General features: G+C 44.1%; 1 protein-coding gene and 1 long non-coding RNA gene across 6 annotated transcripts in view; one reads left to right on the top strand and one right to left on the bottom strand.

Annotated features, from left to right (window-relative positions):
- LOC144114038 (uncharacterized) overlaps positions 1-20484 on the bottom strand; it is a 60146-nt gene extending 39662 nt beyond the window's left edge. For all 5 annotated transcript variants that reach the window (XM_077647478.1, XM_077647476.1, XM_077647477.1 and 2 more), the window contains exons 1-10: positions 20329-20484; positions 17879-18114; positions 17685-17790; positions 13755-13884; positions 11914-12038; positions 9509-9585; positions 3971-4056; positions 2817-2976; positions 2655-2718; positions 1251-1454 (exon numbers count right to left, since the gene is read on the bottom strand). In XM_077647478.1, coding sequence (XP_077503604.1) covers positions 1251-1454; positions 2655-2718; positions 2817-2976; positions 3971-4056; positions 9509-9585; positions 11914-12038; positions 13755-13884; positions 17685-17790; positions 17879-18114; positions 20329-20397 — 1257 coding nt within the window. In that variant the 5' untranslated portion in view covers positions 20398-20484. The remainder of the gene's footprint in view (positions 1-1250; positions 1455-2654; positions 2719-2816; positions 2977-3970; positions 4057-9508; positions 9586-11913; positions 12039-13754; positions 13885-17684; positions 17791-17878; positions 18115-20328) is intronic.
- A 124-nt stretch (positions 20485-20608) lies between these two features.
- Positions 20609-23539, top strand: LOC144114044 (uncharacterized). Its single transcript, XR_013310944.1, has 3 exons — positions 20609-20689; positions 20783-20864; positions 23507-23539. It is a non-coding gene; the product is annotated as an uncharacterized LOC144114044 (long non-coding RNA).
- Positions 23540-24568: the final 1029 nt, after the last annotated feature.

Below are 24568 nucleotides of genomic sequence, written 5' to 3'. Positions count from 1 at the left end.
GATGCTCACACATTACCTTGCACTTTTTTCACACATGACAGCTTCTGGAATGCATTACAGGATACTTCAGCCTAAACCTCCCAAAAACTCAATAATGTAGATCCTTGGTTTACAAGTCCAGAAGCTCTAATTTGGCCTCATCTTCACCATGCCCTAGTATAAGAGGTATTCATGTGACATCAGGGGCACCATTTTGTGGTAAAGCGTGCAGCTTCAGCAGTGCAAGCCGGAGCAGCTGGCAATAAGCCAATTAGACATATACGTGGCTTTTCACCAGGTTCTATGTACCACCAAATGGCGGCCACTGCGATGTCGGTGCAAGCTCCCGATAGCTCAAATAGTAAATTAACAACTAAATATTAGGTGCATGTATGAGCACACAAATATGCATGTATTAACCACAGTAATATTTTTCACTAAAAAAAAAATCAGAGCAAGTAATATGACCAGCTCTCAGTGAGCATTCCTTTCTACCTTTCCTGGAGCAGCTCATATGACTGAGTTTTCAGCCACTCAGCTAAATACGCTTGCAGTGACGGGCTGGTGTGCAAGAAGGGTGTGGACAGCACTAGCAAAGCCATGACCACATGCAGGAGCATCCACACCATATGTGTAAGGTGCCGAGTTTGAACCCATGCACCGTGAAAACCTACCATTTTTTTCTTTTTTTTAATAGGCATAAGCATCCCCCAGCTTTGTGCTTGGCTGTCCCCAGGGTGGAAATCCTTGGAAAAGATGCCAATCAAGCTCTGCAACCAATATCTCAACCGTTGTTCTGAAAGCCCTACAAAACTGTTTTCTCGCACTGTAATACCAATTAGGCTTGACACCAGCTACCGAACTTGAAACTTTTTGATCACCTCTAGCTCGTTATTGCAATTACAAATGTAAGCATCTACTAATCCACTGCCCAGATTTCATGGCTTTGCTACTCAAAAACAAAATTAACAACCATTACATCCTCGCAAAGTCTTCAACATGGTGCTTTAATAATCTGTTTCCACTATATGTATGATTTAGGCTGCCCTTCACAAAAAGTTCTCATATACAGCCCTGCCTCATATGAATGGTTGAGGGCAGCTACAGAATTTGCATCCAACCTCTAAACTTCTAATTTTACTCACTCCTGCATTATACTTTATCTAGCAATTTTAATTATTACAAGCAGCTTAGTCTTGTTAGTCATTCACGCAGCTTTTGTCAAGTTTTCCTTATGGTCTGCTATCCATAAAAGCTGAAAACTGACGTACAGTGACAAGAAGTGATGACAGGAGTGAATGCATCTCGGAGTCATCATCCTGAAGTTCGCGGAGGTGGGTGACCAATGTGTGGTTTTGGCGCACAGCTCGGCGGTAGGCACCTGACAGAGCACTGTGGTCACTGCGCAGCCATCCCACTTCTTCTTCCAGCTGAACCAGTTGCTGTTTCAGCTCTTGCCTCTCCTGCTCGGCTAGCTGTGCAGGGAGCAGGCACAAGACATCTGTACTGTCTGCACAAAGCAAATGACCAATGCGGTCACAGCCAAACTAGTAGTCAAGCTTTTGTCAGGTGGCACAGAAATAAGCATGTGGAACAGACGACCAAGAAATATATGAATGTGGTGGAGGGACGTGGCGTCAGACTGGACTATCTCGCTTTGAGAAGTCATTAACGTAACTTTTTTGATTTCAGAATGAGTTAATGAAGCTTGTGTTTAACTAGAAGAGCTTTTTCTTTATTCACTGGCTATCATATTGGTTAAACACCTGGCCCTTAACAACACCTGCCATTTAAAAATTTTTCCAAAGCTTTTGTTGCATGGACAGCTATGTGTGCATCTAAGCAGCACATGCCCACAACACACTCCTGCAATGGACACATTTAAACATTCAGTAAACTGCAAATCATTAAATCAACACCATCAGCCAGACTACGCCCACTGCAGGGCAAGGGCCTCTCCCATATCTCTCCAATTAACCCTGTCCTAGGCCAGCTGCAACCACCCTACCCCCCAAACTTCTTCACTTCACCTCTATGCATCTGTCAATCATATGGCACACCCAGAACCACTAACAAACACGTTTTCAGGCTGATTTGTTCTTGGTGTTCACCTTATTTTTAAATTATATTCTAGCCTAATGCAAATCTTCTTGTTCTGCCTCCTATTGTCAATGCTAACGAGGACACGGTTTTGGTAAAATACCACACCAAACTGTCCCTCTAGTCTGGCCTCAAATCTTTTAACAGAACAGCCTATTCCACATTAATAATGCATACTTTATATTTTCCAACTATTTGTGTACCATGCTCAAGCTAAATGCTGTTGTAGAAGAGGTTATGAATTGCATTTTGCACACTCCTTCCTCTTGTCACTTAGACCATTCCCTCATATCAAGAATCATGCTTTGCCTTCACAGCCACCAGGTGATGAGATGTGCATTAAAACTGGGATGCTTGCACCAAGCCTTCTTGCTCAAAGTCGGTGAGCAGTGCAGCAGAAATCACTAATTACATGCTTCCATATTGCAACATCCACAGCCCATCGCAGCATTTTCAAAAGCAGGGATGACTGTGTGGTGTTTCCTTAATGACCTTTTGTATGGCATTCAGTTGCCTCGAGTACAGTGTGCAGTGAGGCAGAGAGGCATGAAGCAGAGCTACTGGCACCAACTCACCTGGACCTTAAGCGTAAGATTTTCCTTGTCATTCTGGTACTTCTGTTTGAGCTCTTCTAGTAGCCTAGAAAGCAGAGAGTAGAGTCACAAAGTTACCACACAATGAAGACGAAGGGGCCCATTTATTGCTAGGGGCAGCTGTACTCCAGGCGGGGGGCACACCTCTTGACTTCAAGCATGGCTGTTGTGTGGAACTGAAAGGAGACCGAGTTTTGTGTAGAGATCAGCAGCTGGTCATGCTCCTGCTGCAGCTTGGCAAGGGCTCCCTCCAACTCCTGCTTCTCCCGCTCCAGCTGGCTCACCTGCTGGCTCAGGTGGTCCACTGCACAACACAGCCAGACAGCACAACTGAACACATCATTCCAAGTGCATCTGAGCCTGAATGCTGTCACAGCTGTGGCTCACTTTTGAAAACCAGCCAAGGAGGCCACAAAACAAGCCAAGGAGGCCACTCTACACCGCATCAGTTAAAAGCAGGAAGTTGCAAGCCCAAAAGGAAAAAAAAAATGGGAAAAAAAAATGGGAAAAAAACTGATTCTACGCTCTGGACAAAGTATGCATTATGTAATCAGACCTCTCTGTAGGGTGCCTTGAAAGAGGCCTTGATATAAAGTAGTAGTAGTAAGTGGTTTTATTAAAATAATAATAAAAAGGAAGGAAAAGGTTTTTGCTAGTAAACCTTACTACAAAAATGCCACATACTATACTGTCCAACTACTCTCATTTCCAGCACTCTTTCCCACCAATGCTTACTGTACACAAGTAATTATTTTTACAATAGGAACTCCAGGCTCTGAAGGCAAATATGAATTCTGCAGAATAAATGAAAAAGACAACAGAGTCAGCTTGACAAAGTCACAGGTATTGTATTTCGGGCTTCATACACTGAGCAAAACAGCAGAACCATTAAAATAAGGAATGCAACACAGGAAGTAGAAGAGTAGCACTGGAAGAATAACGGCAGTTGCACCAAATTTTACAACGAAGGAAGAGATGCCCTTGTCATAAATGCACCCGCACTGGCTTGAGCCATGCTCTACAAATAATTCTTTCTTGGCAAGGATCACAAAACGCAGCTTCTTTTACTGCCACAAAAGGCCCTTCCAAAGGCTTTAGTGTCCTAGCAGCAGCAAAGTGAGAGGACGAGATAGCTTTTTAACAGTCCTACTGCAGAAGTCAACAAACTAAATACAACACAGCCACAGTCATAATAAATTCCTACCTTATGTGTTATGTCCTATATAATGTCCTGAATAAGGTTTCAACAGATGTTATCTTAAATAGATAACCTTAATGCAGGACTTGGCAGCACTCACCATCATACTTGTACTGTGATTGTGCATCTTTCAGCTGCTCAAAAAGGTCATGCTTCTCCTGTTCCGTAGTCTTTGCCTCTGTAATGCTAGAAATATATACATAAATAGATACCAAACGTTAAAGAGAAATTTAAGCTTAATCATTACGGCTGGCACTTTGCACATCAAACCTGACAAGAGGAGACGACACCATAGCAGGCAGAATAGAACACCTCACAAAAAATTAAATTGCAGTTTACATTCAAGATTTAAAAGGCTGTTTAACCACCTTGAATTTCCTTTGTTTTTAACGTTTTCTCTCTGCTCAACATAACTAGCAAGCAGAAAACTATACTGGTACATACCGTATCTACTCACATAATGAATGCACTTTTTTTTTTTTTAAATCACTCAAAACTTGGGGAGTGTGTTCATTATGCAGAGTAAAACATTCAGAAAACATTTGAAGCTGTAAAAAAGCAGGACAGAAAGTAGGCTGGCAAAATAAACATTTCATCCGGTACGATTCACCTTCTAAATAATACAAAATACACTCTTCAGCATGGCTTCTGTGTTCAAGAGCATGGTCAAGAACCTTTATCTTACTTCCGCATGTTTCACTGAAATAGCAGCCTGCATGCTGTCCAAAGAGAGTGCCACTGGAGTCCACTCTAGCACAGCTCACACCATTTAGCGTGAAGCTTAAACGTTACAAGTTGTCACAATCCTGGCAGACCGAAGACGAAAACTCTTTGTCACTAGGCGTGGTTACTATTGGTTCTCGAATACCTCACGAAACATTCCTACTGACTGTTCATCCCATGGGGTGTAGTATAGAAGTCTTCACATTCGGCAGATGGTGCTGTTGTTTCGGCAATCAAAAAGGGTGCCGGTAGCATTCACTATCATCACCAACCAGGGGCTGAATCCACGAAACGGTTCGCTTTGGAATCAGTTCGCTTCCCCACTGACCGCCGCCGCGCGCGATTGGCCACGTGTCGGCACCGCCGGCGTGGTGACATCCCGCGAAGGCAGGACCGCGGTTTTTGTACACGTCACACCAGCTGTCAATCAAATGAAAGTGAACCGGTGCACCATCCGTTCGTGGAACTGAGACGCTGGCGTTTGCTTCATTGTAGATGTGATTCCTCCGTTTGCCTCCTTAATGTGCGCGCTATTGAGCGATGGTTATCGACGGCCGAACGTACTTGAGGATCTCTTCAATATGCCTGATGATGCTTTTAGGCGACATGACATGCTTTCTAAGGAATTGGTAGACCGGCGGTCCATCTAACAGAGGATCAACAAGGGCCGCGATTATGGAAGAGAAATATCATCGGCGCGCTTTCGTTTTTTGTGACCCCAGTCTACCGAGTGGGCGTTAGCAGGAAGACACTGGGCATAGCTCGGCGTGAGCATGCTGACAGCTGGCTTATACCTGCGATACGTGCAGAAAATGGTGGAGAAGGGCTGTTGAAAATCTGCCTGTGCCTCTTCGAATGTCACCACGCATGCTTGCTGAGTGAAGAATGGATAAGAAAGCGCTGTCATTAAGCTCTGTATCAATACAACGCGTCGTCATGGCACGTGTTATAAGTTTTCTTCAAAAACTTTTGCTCTTTCGCTGCGGCGATAGCAGAAGAGTCCACATCGTTCTACTTATCATGTAACACTGCTGCTTTTCTCTCAGCCGTACTCCCTTTCTTTGCCAAAATAAGCATGAGACGTGGTAGGTACCCTGCGTCTACGTGGTTGTAAACGAGCTCCCTTTTTTTGCAGTAAACTTTACCAGCATCAGTTGTGTTAACATTAGTCTCAGGAGTGCGTAAATAAAAGGATGCTCCATGCTTGTAGCTAAAACTAGCATTTTTTATAACCAAGGGGAAGTTTTACTCGCGAGCTGATAGAGGAGTACACCATCAGAAAAAGTAACAGTGAATGCTTGGTTTGTTTTATGAAGTTTAACGTCCCAAAGCTACTCGGGCTATGACGGACATTGTAGTGGAGGGCTCCAGATAATTTCGCCCACCTGGGGTTCTTTAACGTGCACTAATATTAATTAGTATGTGGGTTTCTATCATTTCGCCTGCATTGAAACATGACCGCCGCGATCGGGATCGAACCCACGCATTTTGGGTCAGCAGCCAAGCACCATAGCCGCTGTGCCACCGCGGCGGCTGGGTAGCGAAGGTGGCAGCCAGTCATCCATAGTGGACAGCTACTAGGTGCAATTTGTGGATGCTATGTGAGCTGTAATGCCGCGCTACTTTGGGTGCTGTCTCCTGCTCGTCTGTTTTCTTTTTTCATTAGGTGCCATGTAAATATTCTGTGATATCCATATTAATATCTTGTCCACGCGGGTCTTCGTCCCACATCTGTTTACGAGCACCGTTTCTTCTGCATTGCATGTTCGCCAACTAGTCCAACTTAACTATACTGCTCCATGAACTCAATTAGCAGCTCCCGCTGGCGCATCGAGTTGTGCCGACCCAGACAGCAACCTCTGCGTGCCGGTACTGTCACCGTATCACACGAAAACGACAGCAACGAAAGTTCTGCGATATCACAAGCTTCCCGCGCAAGTTCAAAAATGAGTGGCACCCTCTAGTCAATGCAAAAAAACCTCGCATGATCACCGATTGGCTGCGGTTTCCCACCGGTCCTCCCACAAGGTTCGCCCCACCCATGACCATGTCAAAATGACGTAGCAACAAAGCGAACTCGTTCCAAAGCAAACTGTTTCGTGGATTCGGCCCCAGTAGACTGTGCAACAAAAGAAAGGGTGCGTTTATTAAGCAAGGAAAAAAATAGATTGTACTTTTTGACAGCCAAAGTAAGAAGTCCATTCATTATGTGGGCACGTTTATTACACAAGTAAATACGGTGTAACCAAGTATGTGCAAAGCAAAAAGATCAAAAGTCAATTTGAGCAGAATGTGTCCTCTCATACCCATATTTCATTTCATTTCATATCCTCATCAGATCTAGCATATATTGCAGTGTACATCTGCTTTAGTTTTATTAAAAATGTGCCACTCCTGCAGCCTACATGCGGTTGTAAATCAAAGTGCAGTTATCGTATTCCCCGTTGTAACATCAGGGGTGCTTGTAAAAGTCTCCCAAGTTAGTTGCTTCACCTAAACAAGCTTTCAACTAATGGAAGGCAAGTCAGTGCCAAGTTAACACTTCACAATGAGAAAACCTGTGATTGTGGTTTGAGGACACATTCTGCCAGGTATGCTAACTAAGGAAGTCCTGCAGATATGTGCACAAACTGGTACTGATGATGGCAGGTGAACGCGTCCCCAGAGGCACAGAAGAACTAAAAGGATTCAGGGCAACTGAAGGCGCTCGTCATTTTTTTGTAGAAGTACACTGATCTGTACTGAAGCAAAGGTAGAAATGAAAGTATACAGTTTTTTCATCAAGAACTAGATGAAATGATCTCTCTCTATTGCTTTGCCTGCATATGGCCAATTTATGCACTGTTCTCTTAGTAAAACACTATTTGCATAAACCCGCACATGCTGTGTAGAGTCAGACATTCATGAAAAATTGAACTTCTAGTACGCTGAGCAAGCTTTTATGTTCAAGTCTGTATCAAAAGGAGCCTCCTATGTTTCTAAATAATAAGCATATGCCTCTCCTATCTGCTCATCACATCAGACATATCTAATAAGCTGTACAAATTTATACAGCACATTTCACTTCCAAAATCATAACAGCCATTCCAGTGCAACTAACATCAAGTTATTGTTAATGCTCAAAAATTTACTTTCCAATAGGTGGTCCCAATATTTTGCTTATAGCGAATATAATCTACAGCCATCATAAGTCCACACTGCCTCTCACCCAACCACAGAGCACTTCACATGGCTTACATGGTAATAAATTGTTAACACATGCAAACTATCAAGATATAAAATGAATTGATCACTTTCCTGCCAATATGATAACTTTACCTGTTCTATCGCACTGCATAAAATGATTAAGCACGTTGATGATGTTGGTAACTAATCAATAACATCCTAATTCTTTACATGTGTCAGTATAATGCTGTTCTTACATGTTTTTCTAGTTACCTGGTATATGGCTTCATGATCCCAAGAGTTGTATCATTTATTTTGATATAGTCTGTTACACTTTGTGCCATTTCCTGATCCACATTATGTATAACTGCTCCCTCTCATGTGCTGTTCCAATTTCATAGCCTGTGAGGTATATCAATAGGGTGGATAGCTGGACTCCTTGGCACGTTCTTCAGATTCAACAGCATAGAATGATACAATAACAAAGAAGCAACAGAACAGACGAAGACAATACTGCACTGGCAACCTAAATTTTATATGAAACGCCCATGCTTCGAATTTTCAAATAAAATAGAATTTCAGTTGCCAGCACAGCATAATCCCTGTCTGTTCCTTCTTTATTGTCTGAAGATTGTGAGGTATGTAAATAAATAAATAAATAAATAAATAAATAAATAAATAAATAAGCCTTTTTCAAGGCTTCAGCTAATGTTAAACACATGTAAGCATTCCAGGACAAGCCTTTAAGAAGGCATAGCACAAAAGTGCATTATGGAATCTAAAGCACAAATCACAAACCTGACCTGTTGCAATTATTGTGAAATTGTAAAATGAGGCAAGCATGCATTATAACCTAACCTTGCATAGGTGCAGAAAATAAATTACCCTACATGCCAAGCCATAATTAAAATTATCATTTTGTAAATATGCAATGTGTTCTGAAGCATAGAGTGTTCCCTTCTATACTCCATTTCATACCTATTCGCACAGGCGAAGTCCGCACCCAAAAAGCAGTTTGTCAGTAACCACAGACAGTGACCACTGCTGACAATTACACACTATGTAAAAAACAAAAAGTTATACTGGTTATTTCAAGCTTTATCTGAGACTCCTACCCATATATATGACAACTATATGACAGATCCCCCAATTAGGGTTTAAATATGATAGTCAAATATGATAGCTAACACTAGCCCGAGTTGTAAAAGTCTTGCACAAGATGCAAGTTCATGCTAGTCATTTACGTGCTTAAAAACTTATTTCATCTGCTTTATTAAGAAGTGCATTCCAACTGAATAAAGCTTGAAACTGGACTCTTCACAATTTTTTCTTTTTACAAGCAGCCTTAGGTGGTGATGGTGCTCAACTTTACTCACAGGTTGCCTCTGCTATAAATATGTGGTGGCGCACAGAAGAGAACACAAATATGTGCAGCGTATAGTACTTGGCAAATTCCTGCACTTTGGCTTTTTTTTATTAATCCCAAGGAACAGCATGGATTGATGAGAAAATACTATAAAATAATGTAGATAAAATTGCAGGAATTTTCCAAACTGCTGCAGGCAAAAAGAGCCCAAAATAGAGATTTTTCAGGTCTAAGTAAAGTAATATTTCATTATGGCATGAAACACCACTGCAGTACTTACTACAAAACACTACAAGCAAGTTAGGAACAATAAAAGGGGGTCACACAAAAAAATGCCAGTTAAAATGTACAACAAACGAGAACAGGCTTCCACAAAAAACTTACCACTTTTCATACTGCTTGAGCCTTGTATTTTCTTCAGACACCCTCTCAACACTCAGCTGCAGGTCTTTCATTACTTCCTGCAACAACACAAATGCACGGTTAATGTTGCTTAACTTTCTTTTTTTTTTCACTTCTAAGCAATGTAATTACTGTAGAATCTCGATGATACGAATTTCAGGATGATAGGAATTCGTAAAATGCCTTGGCCAGAGTGCATTGTGTGCAATAGGCAGATATTCAGACGTTACGAACGACCGCCTGCCCCACTGTGGATGATACGAACACATGAGCTGCGACTGCACCCTCAAACACCAAGTACCGTAAAAACCCCCGTATAATACGAGGTTTTTTTCCCATAATTAGCGTCCTAAATTTGCGCCTCGTACTATTTGCGGATCCGAAAAAAAATTTTCGAAGTTGCTCGAAGTTTTGGTTTCATTATTGCGGCGTGGCTACGGCTTGGCTTCGCTACTTTCGACAAACGACGTCACGATGTCCTTTCTTTGTTGGTGATCCGTTGGGTGTGCCAGGGGTCGTGGTGTGCCGTGTGCCTGTGACAATGCGCGTGCTCGCATGTAAGCCACGCTTCGTCGAGTGGATGTTTTTTTGGGAGCAAGATGTCAGGGCCTCGAAAACAGTACTCAGCTGCTTTGAAGCGAAAAGTGATTTTAGTTGCGGAGAACATCAGCAACAGAGCGGCCGGGAGGCAGTTTGGTGTCGTCAAGGGAAGCATTCGCGGATGGCGACGACAGGAAGAAGCCCTTTTCGCGTGCAGCGGAACACGACGAAGTTCGTGGCCCGAACAATGGCGCATTCCCAGAAATTGAACTTGGCCTGACGGAGTTCGTACGGCAACAGCGAGCCGCACATCTAGCTATGAGCATGGCAGGCAAAAGCTAGAGAGCTTGCAAAAGAAAAAGGGATACCGCGCTATGCCTTCAAAGCGAGCAAGCACTACATGTGCCGCTACATGTATATATCACGACAACATCGCTACATGAGCCGTGCAGGCTTTTCACTACGCCGGCAGACCTCGATTTCACAGAAGCTGCCTGAAGCGTTCGAATCTGCTTGCGAGTTTTCAGCGCCATATTATTTTTTTGCGCTAGTCAAAGAACTTTCTGTTGGGACTAAATACGCAATGCTGATAAGACGCCGGTTTACCTGGACATGCCATTGCCTCTCACCGTGCACGAGAAGGGGTCTAAACAAGTTAGCGTCCGGTCCACTGGCTACGAGAAGACGCGAGTTACAGTCATCATGCACGGCAGATGGCTGCAAGCTCCCCCGTTACGTGATCTTCAAGAGGAAAACAATGCCGAAAGGTGAGGAGGTGCCGAAAAATGTCATCGTGAGATGTCATGAGAAAGAGTGGATGAATGAGGATCTAGTCTTGGACTGGGTAAAGTCCGTGTGGTGTAGGCGACGTGGTGCACTGTTGACTCTGCCGTCCATCCTTATGCTGGATGCATTTCGTTGCCATTTGGCCGACTAGGTGAAGAGGCTGCTACGTGACTGCGGCACTGAACTCGTGATTCCGGGTGGGATGACGTCACAACTACAGCCCCTTGATGTTTGTGTAAACAAACGCTTCAAGGACGCAGTCAAGTGTTGCTATGCAGAGTGGATGCGCTCAGGTAGGCCTGCAGTGACGCCAAACGGGCGGCTGAAGCAGGCTTCGCCAGCCACGCTATGCAAATGGATCATGGACGTGTGGGAGGCCATCCCAGATCTTGTGCGTCGTTCTTTTAAGAAGTGTGGGATCTTGAACGCCCTCGATGGCATGGAAGATGGGTATATTTGGGATGATTTGTCGGACAAAGAAATGTCTTAACAAAGCAATGCTGAAGATGAAAGTGATTGAAGTGAACAGCGGGATGTGATTTGAATGTCTTCTCTGAGCTTTCGTCACTTGTATTATATGCGGGCAAATTTTTTTCCATTTCGCGTCTCTAAAACTTCACCTCGTATTATATTCGGGTTCGTATTATACGCGGGTTTTTACGGTACCTGCTGCCTGTACATTGCCGATGCCGGGATCATCAGTCACGCGGTGCGCACTGTAAGCAGTGAGCCGAATTCGCGATCGCCGAAGTCGCGACCAAGAGGCCTATACGTCGCTGAAGCCACAATTGCCAGTTGTACGGTGCACACCGCCAGTAGTGACAATTCGTGTGCTGCGAGCAGGCATGCGCTGCAAGCAGTGAGCAGCAGCACGTGACCAGCACAGCACCGACATCGCGGGTCAGTGGTGGCACACCTATAAGTAAACCCCCATCAGCCGAAAATAGATTTGCGTAAATTCTGCATACTCGTGGCTTGTAAAACATGCACACCATGTACCTGAACACTTCCTCCCCTCAGCTCCCTCTTTCCCAATATATTCACAGAACAAATGCACTTACCGAAATTCCTTCAAACTGCTTCAGTTTGGTGGTAAGTGACTTTATCCGATCCTTATATGTCAGGAGTTCATGCTTCATAGCATAGTTGTCTTGGAGTAATGATGCCAGTTGCTGACAATTGCACCCTATGTAAAAAACAAAAAAGTTAGACTGGTTATTTCAAGCTTTAACAAGACTCCTACCCATTGTGCAAGGCATTACAAAATAATAAAATATATCTGGATATGAATCGTACTAAATATTAAACATTAACTTATTTCTTTACATTAAATTTATATACTCAATTAAAAATCAGATTTCATTACAGGCTTCTAGTGCTCTTGTAAGCCATATTTATATTATGACAAATCAATCACCAATTAATATACAATGACCTTATTTCAGTAAGATTCAATGCCAGCACACCTTGTGCAAAATTGTGCAAGTAGCACCTTCTCCGCACAGCTGGAACACACCCCTATTGAAGAGCAGCACTCATGCAGGTATAAGGAAGTGCATGCTGCTCTCACCTAGTCACTCTCGACTCACAAGCCATAGCTTGATTATTTCAGTAAGCTCAAACACCATTATTTTACAGGATAGAACAAGAATTGCACAGAAGCCTGTTAGCAGTTTCGTACAGGTTATAGCAGTGTGAAAATTTTTTCAGATGCAAACACACAATTTAGGCTGTGCTACTGAAAAAAATGCCACACCAATAAGGCTCCTAATAAAATATCAATAATTTCAGGAACTTTGGCATCTAACTTAGCTGGCAGTGTACGTTATGCTTGCAGGTTTTTTTAATCACATTTGTCTTCTTGTTTCTTCAGTTGTTTTTCATGTGCTTTTTGCTATTTATTCTGTACACTTCCCAGTAATAAATTTCAGTTGTGAGACAGCGCTTGTCTGTGTTCCCTTGCTTCTGTCCCATTCTTCTTTCACGCTGGTTTTTTAAAACATGCATCCTCTCCAACTTGCCCAATTTAGCATTTTTGTGCAAGTTATGCTTACATGGTGGTGGTGCACAAGTAAGCTCGTGCTGTTATTAGACAATTTCAGCTCAAAACCAAATACCGGATATCATCATTTTCATAGAGAAAATTACCCCCTTACTCCTGTGCCACTTCCAGACTCCATGCTAACTGTGCCTAGCAACTGTCATTTGTTCGCAAACGAGAAGGTCCACATTACTGTTAACTGCTGATTCATCACACAAAGCACAAAAGCCCTCAGCAGTATCCAGTACAAACAGGCACCATTTCTTGTACGCATTAACGATGCCCCTACTACATATACACTGGCAATGAACAACGAAGCATCTGCAGTAAAGAGGAATGAGTTTTATCTTACCAACAAGAAAAAACGATATTTTCACATTAGTTGCTTCGCATAATTTTAGTACATATTTTGATGAAGGTTTCTGATTGTGGCTCCAAGATACTTTTAATTACAATGCCTAGCTGAAATGGCTACCCTTTTCAATCAGTTACAGGAAATTTTGGCACTCTTGGGAGTATTTACTTCATATTGCTTTGCATAAATGGAAACTTCTGCTAACACAAGTGAACTGTGCACAAGTCTAAAACTAAAGTGCACTTCATAGCCCTTGCAATGGCTTTAAACAGAAGAGAAGTCGCTCAAACACACCTCTAATAACAAAAAATGTAGGGCACACAGAGTAAACACAATGCAATAGGAGTACAAGGGCCATCTCCTTTCTATATACACAGATGCAAGTGTAAAATGGCACAGTAAATCACTTACACAACAACTAGATGCAAAGCAACCAAAACAAATGTTTTTTAACGCAACATATACTTATAAACATGCTGTACTCAATTCCACACCACGGTACTTACCAGAACTCTGTGAGGGCTTTGGAGGACTCTCCTGTGATATATGCAGCTTCCACAACTGGGGACCATCTCCTTTGCCATCTCCAAAATCCTTTGAGCCTCGGGAACCTTCCCTCGATTTTGCCTTCTTGGGCTAAAGAAATAAAGAACTTTGCTACACATTGCAAACAGGGATCTCCCCACGGTGGGCAGTCGTGGATTTACCGCCCACCACTCCGCCTGGCCACCCATGTCTACGATCAGCGCCCACCACTCGATTAGGTCATGGCTGAACAGGAGGGCGCCTAACTTGACAAGTGCAGAACTGTCCTGCTTAGTAGGCTCGCCCGCCATCGCACCGGCTGCGGGACATGCAGGAAAGGATTTAAGCACAGCCACGTCATCGGTCGCGCTGTTGCCGCGCTGTTGCCGCGCCTCTGCGTGTGACGTGAGAAAGAGCAATCTTTTTGTTTTTCTTTTACTTCGTCCTTGTTTCTAGCTTAGAATTTAGGTGCAATCGCCCTGAATAAGAAAGCAGCAAAGACAGCAATTAAGCTGCTGGCGCTTCTTGCGCACTCTCCACAAAAACAAAACTATGCAGCAAGAGACTGCGTGCGGGCACTGTTGGAAGAGGTGCTGCAGCACAGGCTGGCTCCGAAGCTTTGGTTTCTTTCATCCACTTTTTCTTGGTTCCTGTGGCTTAGATGACATTCCCGATTATGAAAGATGAGAACTGTGTGGGATTAAAACAGTTGTCGCAACAACAGCGTAGGAGTGTGCACGTGTGTTGCAGCTTCGCTCCCTCCTGCTCTGGCAGCTGCTCTAGCAGACACGAAGAGCCATCACACAACATTCAAGAAGTTTGGTGCATGCAGAACTATTGCAACCAACAATCGCACGAGCCAAAAGAGTCTCAGAAATTTTAGAAAAGCATATTGCCGCTAGCAGCAAATAGTAAAAAAAAAAAAGCAGGAGACAATGATGTACAACTTTTTCAGGCTCTGAGACAGAAATGACCTTGGGTTCAATCCAGTCCTAGAGCTTCAATTTTCAATGTGTTTGGCTAATCTGTTTCACAGCTCTTACGTACCTTTTTTCCCCCTGGGACCCATCAAGAGTGTAATAGCGGAGTTCTACTTTATTATTGCTGTTTTTAATAAGAAATTGAGTCCTCACATAATTTTCGCATAAGTAAAGCGCCTAGATTCCAGACCAAACTTAAGAATAAAAGGTGATTCTCCTCCCCCGGTCAACAAATGTCCACCTTTCAAGAATGACTGCAATCAAAACTACCTGGCCAAAATGGTCATGTGAAATCCTGCATGTCAAACAAAAGAAACTTGGTGCAAATACCACTATAGTTAAGTCTCCTAGTTTTCCACAATTCCGAAAAAAAATCGCAGGTTTAGCAACCAGGTTTTAATTTTTTGATGATATTTTTTTTGTGGACATAAGTAAAAATAATATAATGATAGAAACAAGATCAATTAAATTGTCTATATTCTCTTCACAGGTAGAATCTGTTAATGAACATAGTTGTTCTGATGCCTTGACATGTTTGTTTCCCCATCCGCCCAAACGAGCTAGTGCGTCACGCGTTGTGGTTCTGGCGGCAACACAATCACACGGTTGTACGGGAAAAGTTACGATAGTGGTTCCTGCAAAAAGCGATATTACCGTTTTTGCACGTCCCCTTGCCTGTTGCCTCTCCTTTCTGTATGGGCCATCCTGACCTCTTTCATGTGGTCTGGCAATGCCAGGCCATCCCTACAATCTCTTCTATCCCTAATCACACTCATGCTTTGAGAGGAGAGACCCACACACTCTACTTGATCAACCAGGCAGACTGGGTAGCCACCACACAGTACTCCACCCAAAGGTCAATAGACATTTATTTACTCATTCATTCAAGTATAGTCGTGCCTCGTTAATGTGGACATTTTGGTTCCCGAGCAAAATGGTCCTTAAAGAAAGTCTGTAATAATGAATCGCGAAGAAAACAAAATGTTTAATAAACAACACACTATAATTAAAGTCTGCTAGTGTGCATAGTGGTGGCCAGTGAAGTTGAAATTGGGCATAATTTTGGGACCTACAAGCCCATTATCCTGTCGCCATTATGCCTGAAATAATGTGGTACGGCTTGACGCGCCTAGTGATTTATGTTCGATATGCTTGATGGCATCTCAGGGCTAATTGACCTAAATCCTACTACAACTGTTCACATCACACGAACCACTCACTACTACACATCAGCACTCAGTCAGCTAACAGCTGCTAAATGCAGCGTTCTGAGTGGCACCAGCTACAGAGTTTTCTTCGCAGCGATTCATGTAATATGGGAAATGGTAAGATGCATCGACTCGGCAACTTTGCACTGTAAAGCATGAAACCACAAAAGAAAAGGGTTATCACTCTGTCATTTGCATTTTTGTTCACTGCATTCTTCTGGTGTCCTGCACTCAAAATGCAGGAAATGGAACACCTGGTTGGAGCAGTAAAAGTTTGTTGTCATCACCATCCATGCTAATGCTACAAAAATACATGGGCCCCAACGGGCTGTGTGCATTTTCCCTTTGTCCATTATCCACACAGCGAGTTTCCACATTAACTGAAAAAGTTTGGTGCCCAAAAAAACTTTCCATAATTCAAGTCATCCATATTAACTGGGGTCATATTAACAAGGTACGACTGTACTTCCCTTCGTTATTCATGATCAGAGGCAATTCTGATAAGTTTTGTGACATGCAATCTCAGGCTGCTGAATACCACATCCTGCTAGATCACTGTCCACCCACAGCTTCTGCCGACTGTCAATTTGAGGTATGAATAACACTTGAGTTTGCTCTCCCAGTCAATTAACTGCCTCTAAGGCAAAAATATAAGCCAAGATCATGTGCTCACTCCTCCCCACCCTTTCTTTTCTTTACTCTGCACTGGCAGCAATGAATGAAACGCGAAAAAGAAAACTGAGGTGGCAACACAAAAACACCAACATATTAGCTCATGGAGAGGAAATACACGCGAGGTAAATTGAATAACACTTCTGAATAAAAGTCTTTGCACCTTCAAAGTCAAAATAATAGGAGCTAGTATTGAGCTTCCTCTGGCTAAGAGCTGTGTATTTTGCTGTGCGTGGTTCAGTTGTCTTGCTCGCGTTTCATATCTTGCTGATAGTACACCTCCCACAATGCAGTTTCCGTCCGTTTCAACCAAGGCAGTTGCATTTCCTGTTCACAAGACTCCTTTGTGTGAGAGCTGCTGTACTATTAGTAGCATGTGTATACTTGTATCTAACATTGACTACCTAAATGACTGATATACTCATTAAATGCAGCAATCGAGGCCTCAATATGTCCTCAAAATATATGGAGAAGCAGTAATGTCATAGCCAAAACAGTGAAAAACTTCTGGTTCATGACAACAATGAAATAACATATAGTAAACCATTATGGCTAACACAGTGCTCTTAAATCAATTTAATTACTTTCTACTCTAAATATAAAGTTCTTTTCCAACTGGATGTACTACAGAAGATAAAATATTTAATAAATTACTAGCTTTCAACAGCTTTCTAAGGTGGTTTATGAGTCAAATCTGAAAAAGGCAAGATTAAAAATTGGCCAGAAATAAATTAACTGTAGATATAGCATTACAGAACTGCTTGACAACTGAAATTATCAAGATCTCTGGAACATGCTTAAAACCATTCAAGGCGCTAAAAATGCAGCAATTAATCTAGTTAAAGCCTAAACTAAACAAGGCATTTATGGCAACACATATGCCCGTCATCAATAACCTCAAAGCAAAAAATGTAACTGCATCAATTGCAAATGAAACCTAAACATTCCATTAAGCAAAAAGTAAAACCCACAGCTACAATTCTGGGCAACAATTTGTGATACCTTGTTGTGATGCACAAGTACTGTAACCTTAACAGGTGGTACTTCCTACCTTAATTGGTTTGGTGTAAAGAACTTCAAGCTGTTTGGGAGGCAGAGGAGGAGGTGGCGTTCCAGGACTAGATCCACACTCGTTCTTTGGCTGAATTGTAGAGTAGCTGCATTTGTACAAGAGTCCCATGAAATTGCATGGCCCCACATGTCATCCAACAGTGCAATAGAAAAGCCACAAAAAGGAGCACTTACAGAGCTTCCTCCGGAGCCTGCTCCAAGCCGCCGTCAAAGCTGGGGTTAGTGACAATGTTTATGGCTGAAGTCCGCCGCTCTGGCGGAATTGGAATGTCCACAGCAATGGGAAAGCGAGGACTCTTGCCCGGCGAGGGCCCTGACATGGCTGGGCGAGCTGGCTCCAGGCTGGCTCCTGGCACTGCCAGCAGGCTGATGGCAGGTAGCAGGGCACACGCCACAGGTGAGCGCAGCAGCTGCACACAAGACAGAAGGCCTTAGTGAACAAAGCTGTACCAACAGCGAGATGACTGCAGCCTAGCTGCTACTTTTATTATGCCCTCAAATTTCATGTTGCCTGCGGGTAATAACACTCCCTTTAGTCTTTCAGGGTCATTTAAAATAATGGCAGCTGCTGCAGTCAGATCGCGGTAAGATGCAAGAATGCTGGAGTAAGACTTCAGTACAAGCTAAAGAACCCCAGGATGCTTAGCTTGCTCCAAAGTAGACAATCTAGATTAATTTCAATCAGCTAGGTAGCTAAACATATGAGAGGTCAAACGAGGTAAAGCACTTGTGACCCATATAGTTCAAAACAACAAGGTGAAATGAATCAACAAAAAATTTCGCATTTATGCATACTATGCTGAAGAGCATAAGAAAACAAATTAACAAGTGTGCTATGGAATTAAAACCTTCCTCACAAGCAAAGCTGCTCAGATGTGATGTATAAAGTTTTAACAATGCATAAAACATGCTTTGTGCACCAGAGTACTAAACACATTATGAGTGGACTCTAAATGATGACACTAGTCGAATGACTGCTGAATTATATGTGTACAAAGTTCATGTTCAAATTTAATTAACAACATGGCACTGAAATCCTAATTTTGCTGATAGCAGTGCATCAGTGCTTTGCACATCAAGCAAGAAATGTTTATTTCAACTTAATTGTCTGTAGGACTTGTGAGACCTCACTTCGTTTTTGGCAAGAAACAGAATCACTCCCAAGTGCTTGCAACCCTGACCAGTTTATCGTGTCTTGTTTGCCACAGCTAGCCATTCATTTCAAGCACTCTTGCGCCCATCTAGCCAGATGGTGTGCCTCTGATTGCGATTTGCTGGATATGGTTGCATTATAACAAAGCCTTGCAGCTAATTCTACAAATCAGCACACTTTGCATTTTTCACACTGCCATTTTTTAAGAAGCGTAAAGGATTGGGAAAGTTGGTCAGACATGCTTAACGGAATAATGGCGCAGATCAAGTGACAGGACAGCAGGAGATGGCGCTTGTGTGTGTTTGTAATCTCCTGCTGTCCTGTCACTTGATCTGCGTCATTATTCCGTTGAGCATTTTTTACGCTCTCGTTCAATATTTTTACTCGGCTTACATTGCAGTTCTCAGTCTACATCAATATGCACATTTCTTTCGCATTCTACTCATGCACTCAAAGAGCTGGTGCGTGCATTTAAAACCCAGCTTTTTTTTTTTTTTTCAACCCGCCACAGTGGCTCAATGGTTAGGGCGCTCGGCTACTGAGCCGGAGTACCCGGGTTCGAACCCGGCCAAGGCGGCCGTGTTTCGATCGAGAGGGAGAGAGGAAAAAAAAACATTTAAACGGGGCGAAGCGCAAAAGGCGCCCGAGTGCTGTGCGATGTCAGTGCACGTTAAAGATCCCGAGGTGGTCGAAATTATTCAGGAGCCCCCTCAACTACGGCACCTCTTTACCTTTCTTTCACACCCACCTTCCTCGCTTCCCTGACGGCGCGGTTGAGGTGACCACCGAGAAGTGAGACAGTTACTGCGCTGTTTCCTTTTCTCAAAAAACCACTAAAAATTTTGTTTCCATTATGCCACTCTGCATATCAATAAGTTTACTTAACTGTGACTACTCGCACCCAACTGCATGCAACCAAAAAACTGAACACGATCTTCACATGGTGTGGCGGAGTACCAAATGTGCCCTGAACCTCTATCAATCGCGGCACTTAATGAGCTCGTAATCGATGCAAAGTGATTGACAAAATCGTTGTTTATTTTTCGGCTGATACTGGCGCAGAAGCGGAATGTAAATGCAAACCGCCTGCGGCAAAAAAAAAAAAAGATCGATATCATTCATTTTTCTGACGGAGAGGCCATCCGCATTAGCGCAGTCGCGTGAAAGCCGGAGAGGCTCCACGGCAGATGTGCGTGGAGGCTCCAACCGGTGACCGCAACTCGATGCGGACCAACTAATTGATTAGGAAAACACGGTTTAATTACACTGCCCAACATCCGCTCTTTTTTCCTGCGGAAGTGATGGCTTGGAGCAGCAATTGGCAGTAAAAGCGCATCGATCGAAACTGTACTTCCGCATCACCGTCAAGGTGCTGTGCTGCGGACGCAGAGGCTAAAAGCATAGTCCATTACTGCTCCTGCAACCCATGCGTACTTCCACAAGTTTCATGAAACGGAAAAGTTCTTCATACCTTTTCTTGTGCGCGCCTTTTCTTTTTCGATGTCAGCGTCGGTGTGCAATAAACAGCTCCCTCCTCCATCACACAAATCCATCACACCACCTCGGAAGCGTAACCATGACGACGAAAACAATAAATTAAGTTTACAAGAAAAAATCCTGTCGTGATCCTCCCAGCAGCCAAGCAAAGAAAATCTCTTACTTAAAATTAGAAAATCATCATTACTCCACTTTTTTTCTACAAATTTAGGTCAAGTTTTGAATCACGCGGTGATGAAACGAATGACACACGGCATTTGTCTATGCGTGCCTGTTTTCTCACGGTGCGGGATTTCACTTTCGGTTTTCAGACACTTCCCCAGCCAGCCCCAGAGGTAACGAAAAAAAAAAAGCGTTTTCCGGTGTAGCTTACCTTGAGTATACTTTGATTTCATATACGTATTGACGGAGTAAAATTGGTTTTTCAGGAAAGGGAATGGCGCAGAAACTGTCTCATCACAGTGGACACCCGAACCGGGCCATAGGGGAAGGGATAAAGAAGGAAGAAAGGTGCTGTAGTGGAGGTCTCCGGTATAATTCGACCACCTGGGGATCTGTAACGTGCACTGACATTGCACAGCACACGGGCGCTTTTGCGTGTCGCCTCTATCGAAACACGGCCGCCACGGTCGGGTTCGAACCTGGGTACTCCGGATCAGTAGACGAGCGCCCTAACCACTGAGCCACCACGGCAGGTTTGACGGTGCACATTGACTTCAGCTACTTAATTAAGCCAACGTTTTTTTAGATACTTAAGCTAAACGTTGCTTGAGCTGGCATGCGAGGATTTTAGTGCGCTTTACTATTCGAACATCCTAAACCAACGTTTATATATCTATAAAGGTTGTCCTAAACATTCAGAAATCGGGAAATTTTTGTTCACCTGAACGCGCGGCGCGCGGTTAAACAGCAGCATTTCCAAATGGCACTCACTTCTTTCGTAGAATCAGTTGCTAGCACGCGGCGAAATTCAGTGCACGCGCAGTAACGCTATAATAGTAGTACGCTGAAAGAACGGGCGCCTCTGCTTAACGCCGTGCTGCTATCGTTTGCAGTCACTACAAGAGACGCGCACGGAAACGGGAACTCGCGTGCGTCGTTTCGCAACGACGGCGTTCATCCTGCAGTTCCCACGCTAGAACCTAGAACCTGCGTATTTTGAGGCACAAGTGATCATGAGACAAGTTGTTGTTGTTGTTGAAAACTTTTATTGTCCAACAGAGAAAGACCACACCGCCTGGGCCGCTCTGTCTCACCCCCCTTTACAGGGGAGAGGACAGAGGACTTAGGAGCGGCCCAGCCGCACGGGATGGTCGCATTCGATGCTGGCCGGGTTGGTTTCGCCGGCAGCCTCTTCTGCCAATTGGACGGCGGTGATTTGGAGCTCAGGGTCCGAGCTCCGCAACAAGGTTTCCCAGGCTTCCCTACTGCTGTTTTGCGCCCTGCCTGGGGAGTAAGCGCACTCCCAAATTATATGGTCGAGGGTTCCTCTCGCCCCACACTTTTTACATTTATCGTCCTCGCAGTTCGATCGGATATGTTTGTTTAGTACTGGGTTTGGGTATACTCCAGTCTGCAGGCGTCTCCACGCCGTCGCCTGACTCCTATTTAACGCCGTGTTTGGTGGGGGAAAACACCTCCGGCATTGCTTGTAGTGTTCTGTAATCTCTTGATACGAGATTAATCGCCCTTCTCTATCATGTTCGGCCTGAGCCGACCCATCCTGTACAGCACGGAGGTAGAGATCTCGAGCTGCACTGTGGGCCGCCTCGTTACCGCTGACAGATTCGTGCGCCGGGGTCCAGATGATGTTGATCGTCCTATCAATCACTCCTTGTGTTAAAATTTTGGTGGTGAGGGGGTTTGTCCTCCCTCTGCTGAAATTTTGGATTGCAGTCTTACTGTCACTAATAATATATCTAGCTTTGGTGACAGCGCAAGCGATCGCTATCGCGGCTTCCTCCGCTATCTCGGTTTCTTTCCCTAGTATGGTGGCCGCCGTGATGAGGGTGCCCTCCCCATCTACCGCCACTATGGTCATGTATCGACTATGTCTGTCCCCTGCCGCATCTACGTAGGCGACTTCATTTCGGGGTTTACCCCGATATATTCTTTCTATCGCTTCCGCCCTTTTCTGTCTCCTTTCCTTATTAAACTCAGGGTGCATATTCTTGGGTAGGGGAGGGATTCTTAGGTGCGCCCTGATTTCCCTGTCAATGTCGACCCTTTCCTTTTGCCCCCTGTCTGTGGCCATTCCAAGATTACTTAGCGTAGCTCTTCCCACTCGCGTCGTGCTGAGTCTTTCAAGTTGCGAGGTTTTAACCGCCTCCGCGATTTCTGCAATCGTATTATGCAGTCCTAGGGCCAGTAGCTTCTCCGTCGATGTACAGATTGGGAGCCCTAGGGCCTTTTTTATGCATTTCCTCGTCTCGTAAAAATAACTTTTGTTCCACTCTCAGCCCCCCTCGCTGGGGCTTTTCGGTATTGTGGCAGTCTACCAGCAGGTCTCGCCCAGCACGTTAGTCGTGCTGGACAACATCCCGAAGTAGGATGATGCACAGCCTCGGAGTGAGCCCTTGCAAGTACATCTTGCACAGAGCGGCCCGTGCAACGTACGTGCCTTGCGGCGTACTTTCGCTTTCAATGCCATCTGGGCTCGCAACGCGGCGAAATTGATTCGCAGGGCTAAGCGAACTGAATCTCGTCGAGAACGCCACGTCTGGGGCGGCAATCTACACAGCCCACACTTCGCCTTCAACTGCCGCGAAGTAGCCCGGAAAATTTGATCCCGCTCGCGTTCTATATACCTGAAGCTGCCGCTCTTCGTTTCTTTCGCGAGCCGTCGATCTCTTCGCGTCCAGACAGCAATGCGCCGTGCCGCTCCGCTCCTTATTCCACGTCCCTCTACCAGCAACCCAGCACGGAAATATCGGGCAACTCCAGAATGCATCAAATTATAACCTGCTGTATGCATCATGTATGCATCAAGTTAGTGGTATATCAATTTTTTTCGCTGAAGTGTGCAATATGTATGTTTTCATTGTGTAGTGACAATTTTTTTGTTTTTAGTTTAAACTACATAGGTACATTCTATTCATACTCGATTCGATTCGCAACCAATGTTTGTTCTTATATTCGCTTTGCAGTTGCAGTTATCCACAGCACGCGCCTTTTCGAGAACCGAGAAATAACAGCATGAAAGCTTCAAATGTCCACTAATGAACTCCCAACCTCCCAACACTTCCTGGTTTAAGTGTGCAGTACAAGCAACGAAAGCCGGTCGTATTAAAATATGCCTGCAGCTCCTTGTGGCATCATGCGAAAAGACCTCAACAAAGCAAAAACTGGTTTCAGCAGGCCCATGCAGTCAGATTAACAGAAACAAAATGTATATAATTATAAACTTCCCAAGACGCAGCACATGCCTCCTTACCTACGTTACAGTTCACTGCATTGTAGGGCGTGTATATCACAACCAAAACGCAGCATGAACAAATTCTGGATTATTCGACTGTCTCACCTACCATTGCAAGGTCATTTACTGCACTTTTTATTTTTGGCAAAGGGCCAGCACTATGGTTCCGAGTAAAAATTAGGACATAGCTACATTTAAACACAGCTACTATTACTGCAGCCATGTCACTCACCTTCATTTGCTACCTTTGATCAACAAATGCGTGACGAAGTAACAAAAATAGACGCCCGGCCCTTTATGATAGTAGGATGCTCTACTGCAATAGGGTACTTTTTAGGGCCCACTTTATTACCTGCAGTGGGGCCTCCCTTTAGGCCACTTTGGTGACTTCTGTGGCATCAAACTTTGACGCACCATCGCCATGTACACATGCACTTACTGCTGCCACTGTTGCCAGTGCAGAATTTTCATGGTAACCACACTACTTTGATTGCAACTGTGCACTCAGGCAGCGTCACTCTTATTGTTGCAAGAATTAAATGAGAGGAAAGGCGCAATAATTGCCATGCCAAGCACAACCCTTGCACTCAGGCACTCAAGCTCAAATTTGGTTAAATTGCTTTTGAGGACAGGACAGATGCCGTAACTGCCTGATTTCTTAGAAGCCCAAACCACGCTGAGAAGGAAGGAAGAGAGAAAGAGGCGTTGTAGTAGACTGCTCCAGATAAATTTTGACCACCTGGGGACGTCACATAGTTTCGCTTCCACAGAAATGCGATCGCGGATCATTGCGAGGTGG

Source organism: Amblyomma americanum, chromosome 1 (genome assembly GCF_052857255.1).
Source record: "Amblyomma americanum isolate KBUSLIRL-KWMA chromosome 1, ASM5285725v1, whole genome shotgun sequence".
In the NCBI taxonomy this organism is placed as follows: domain Eukaryota; kingdom Metazoa; phylum Arthropoda; class Arachnida; order Ixodida; family Ixodidae; genus Amblyomma; species Amblyomma americanum.
Note: the sequence above shows the minus strand (reverse complement) of the source record. Positions and strands in the feature narration are given on the sequence as shown.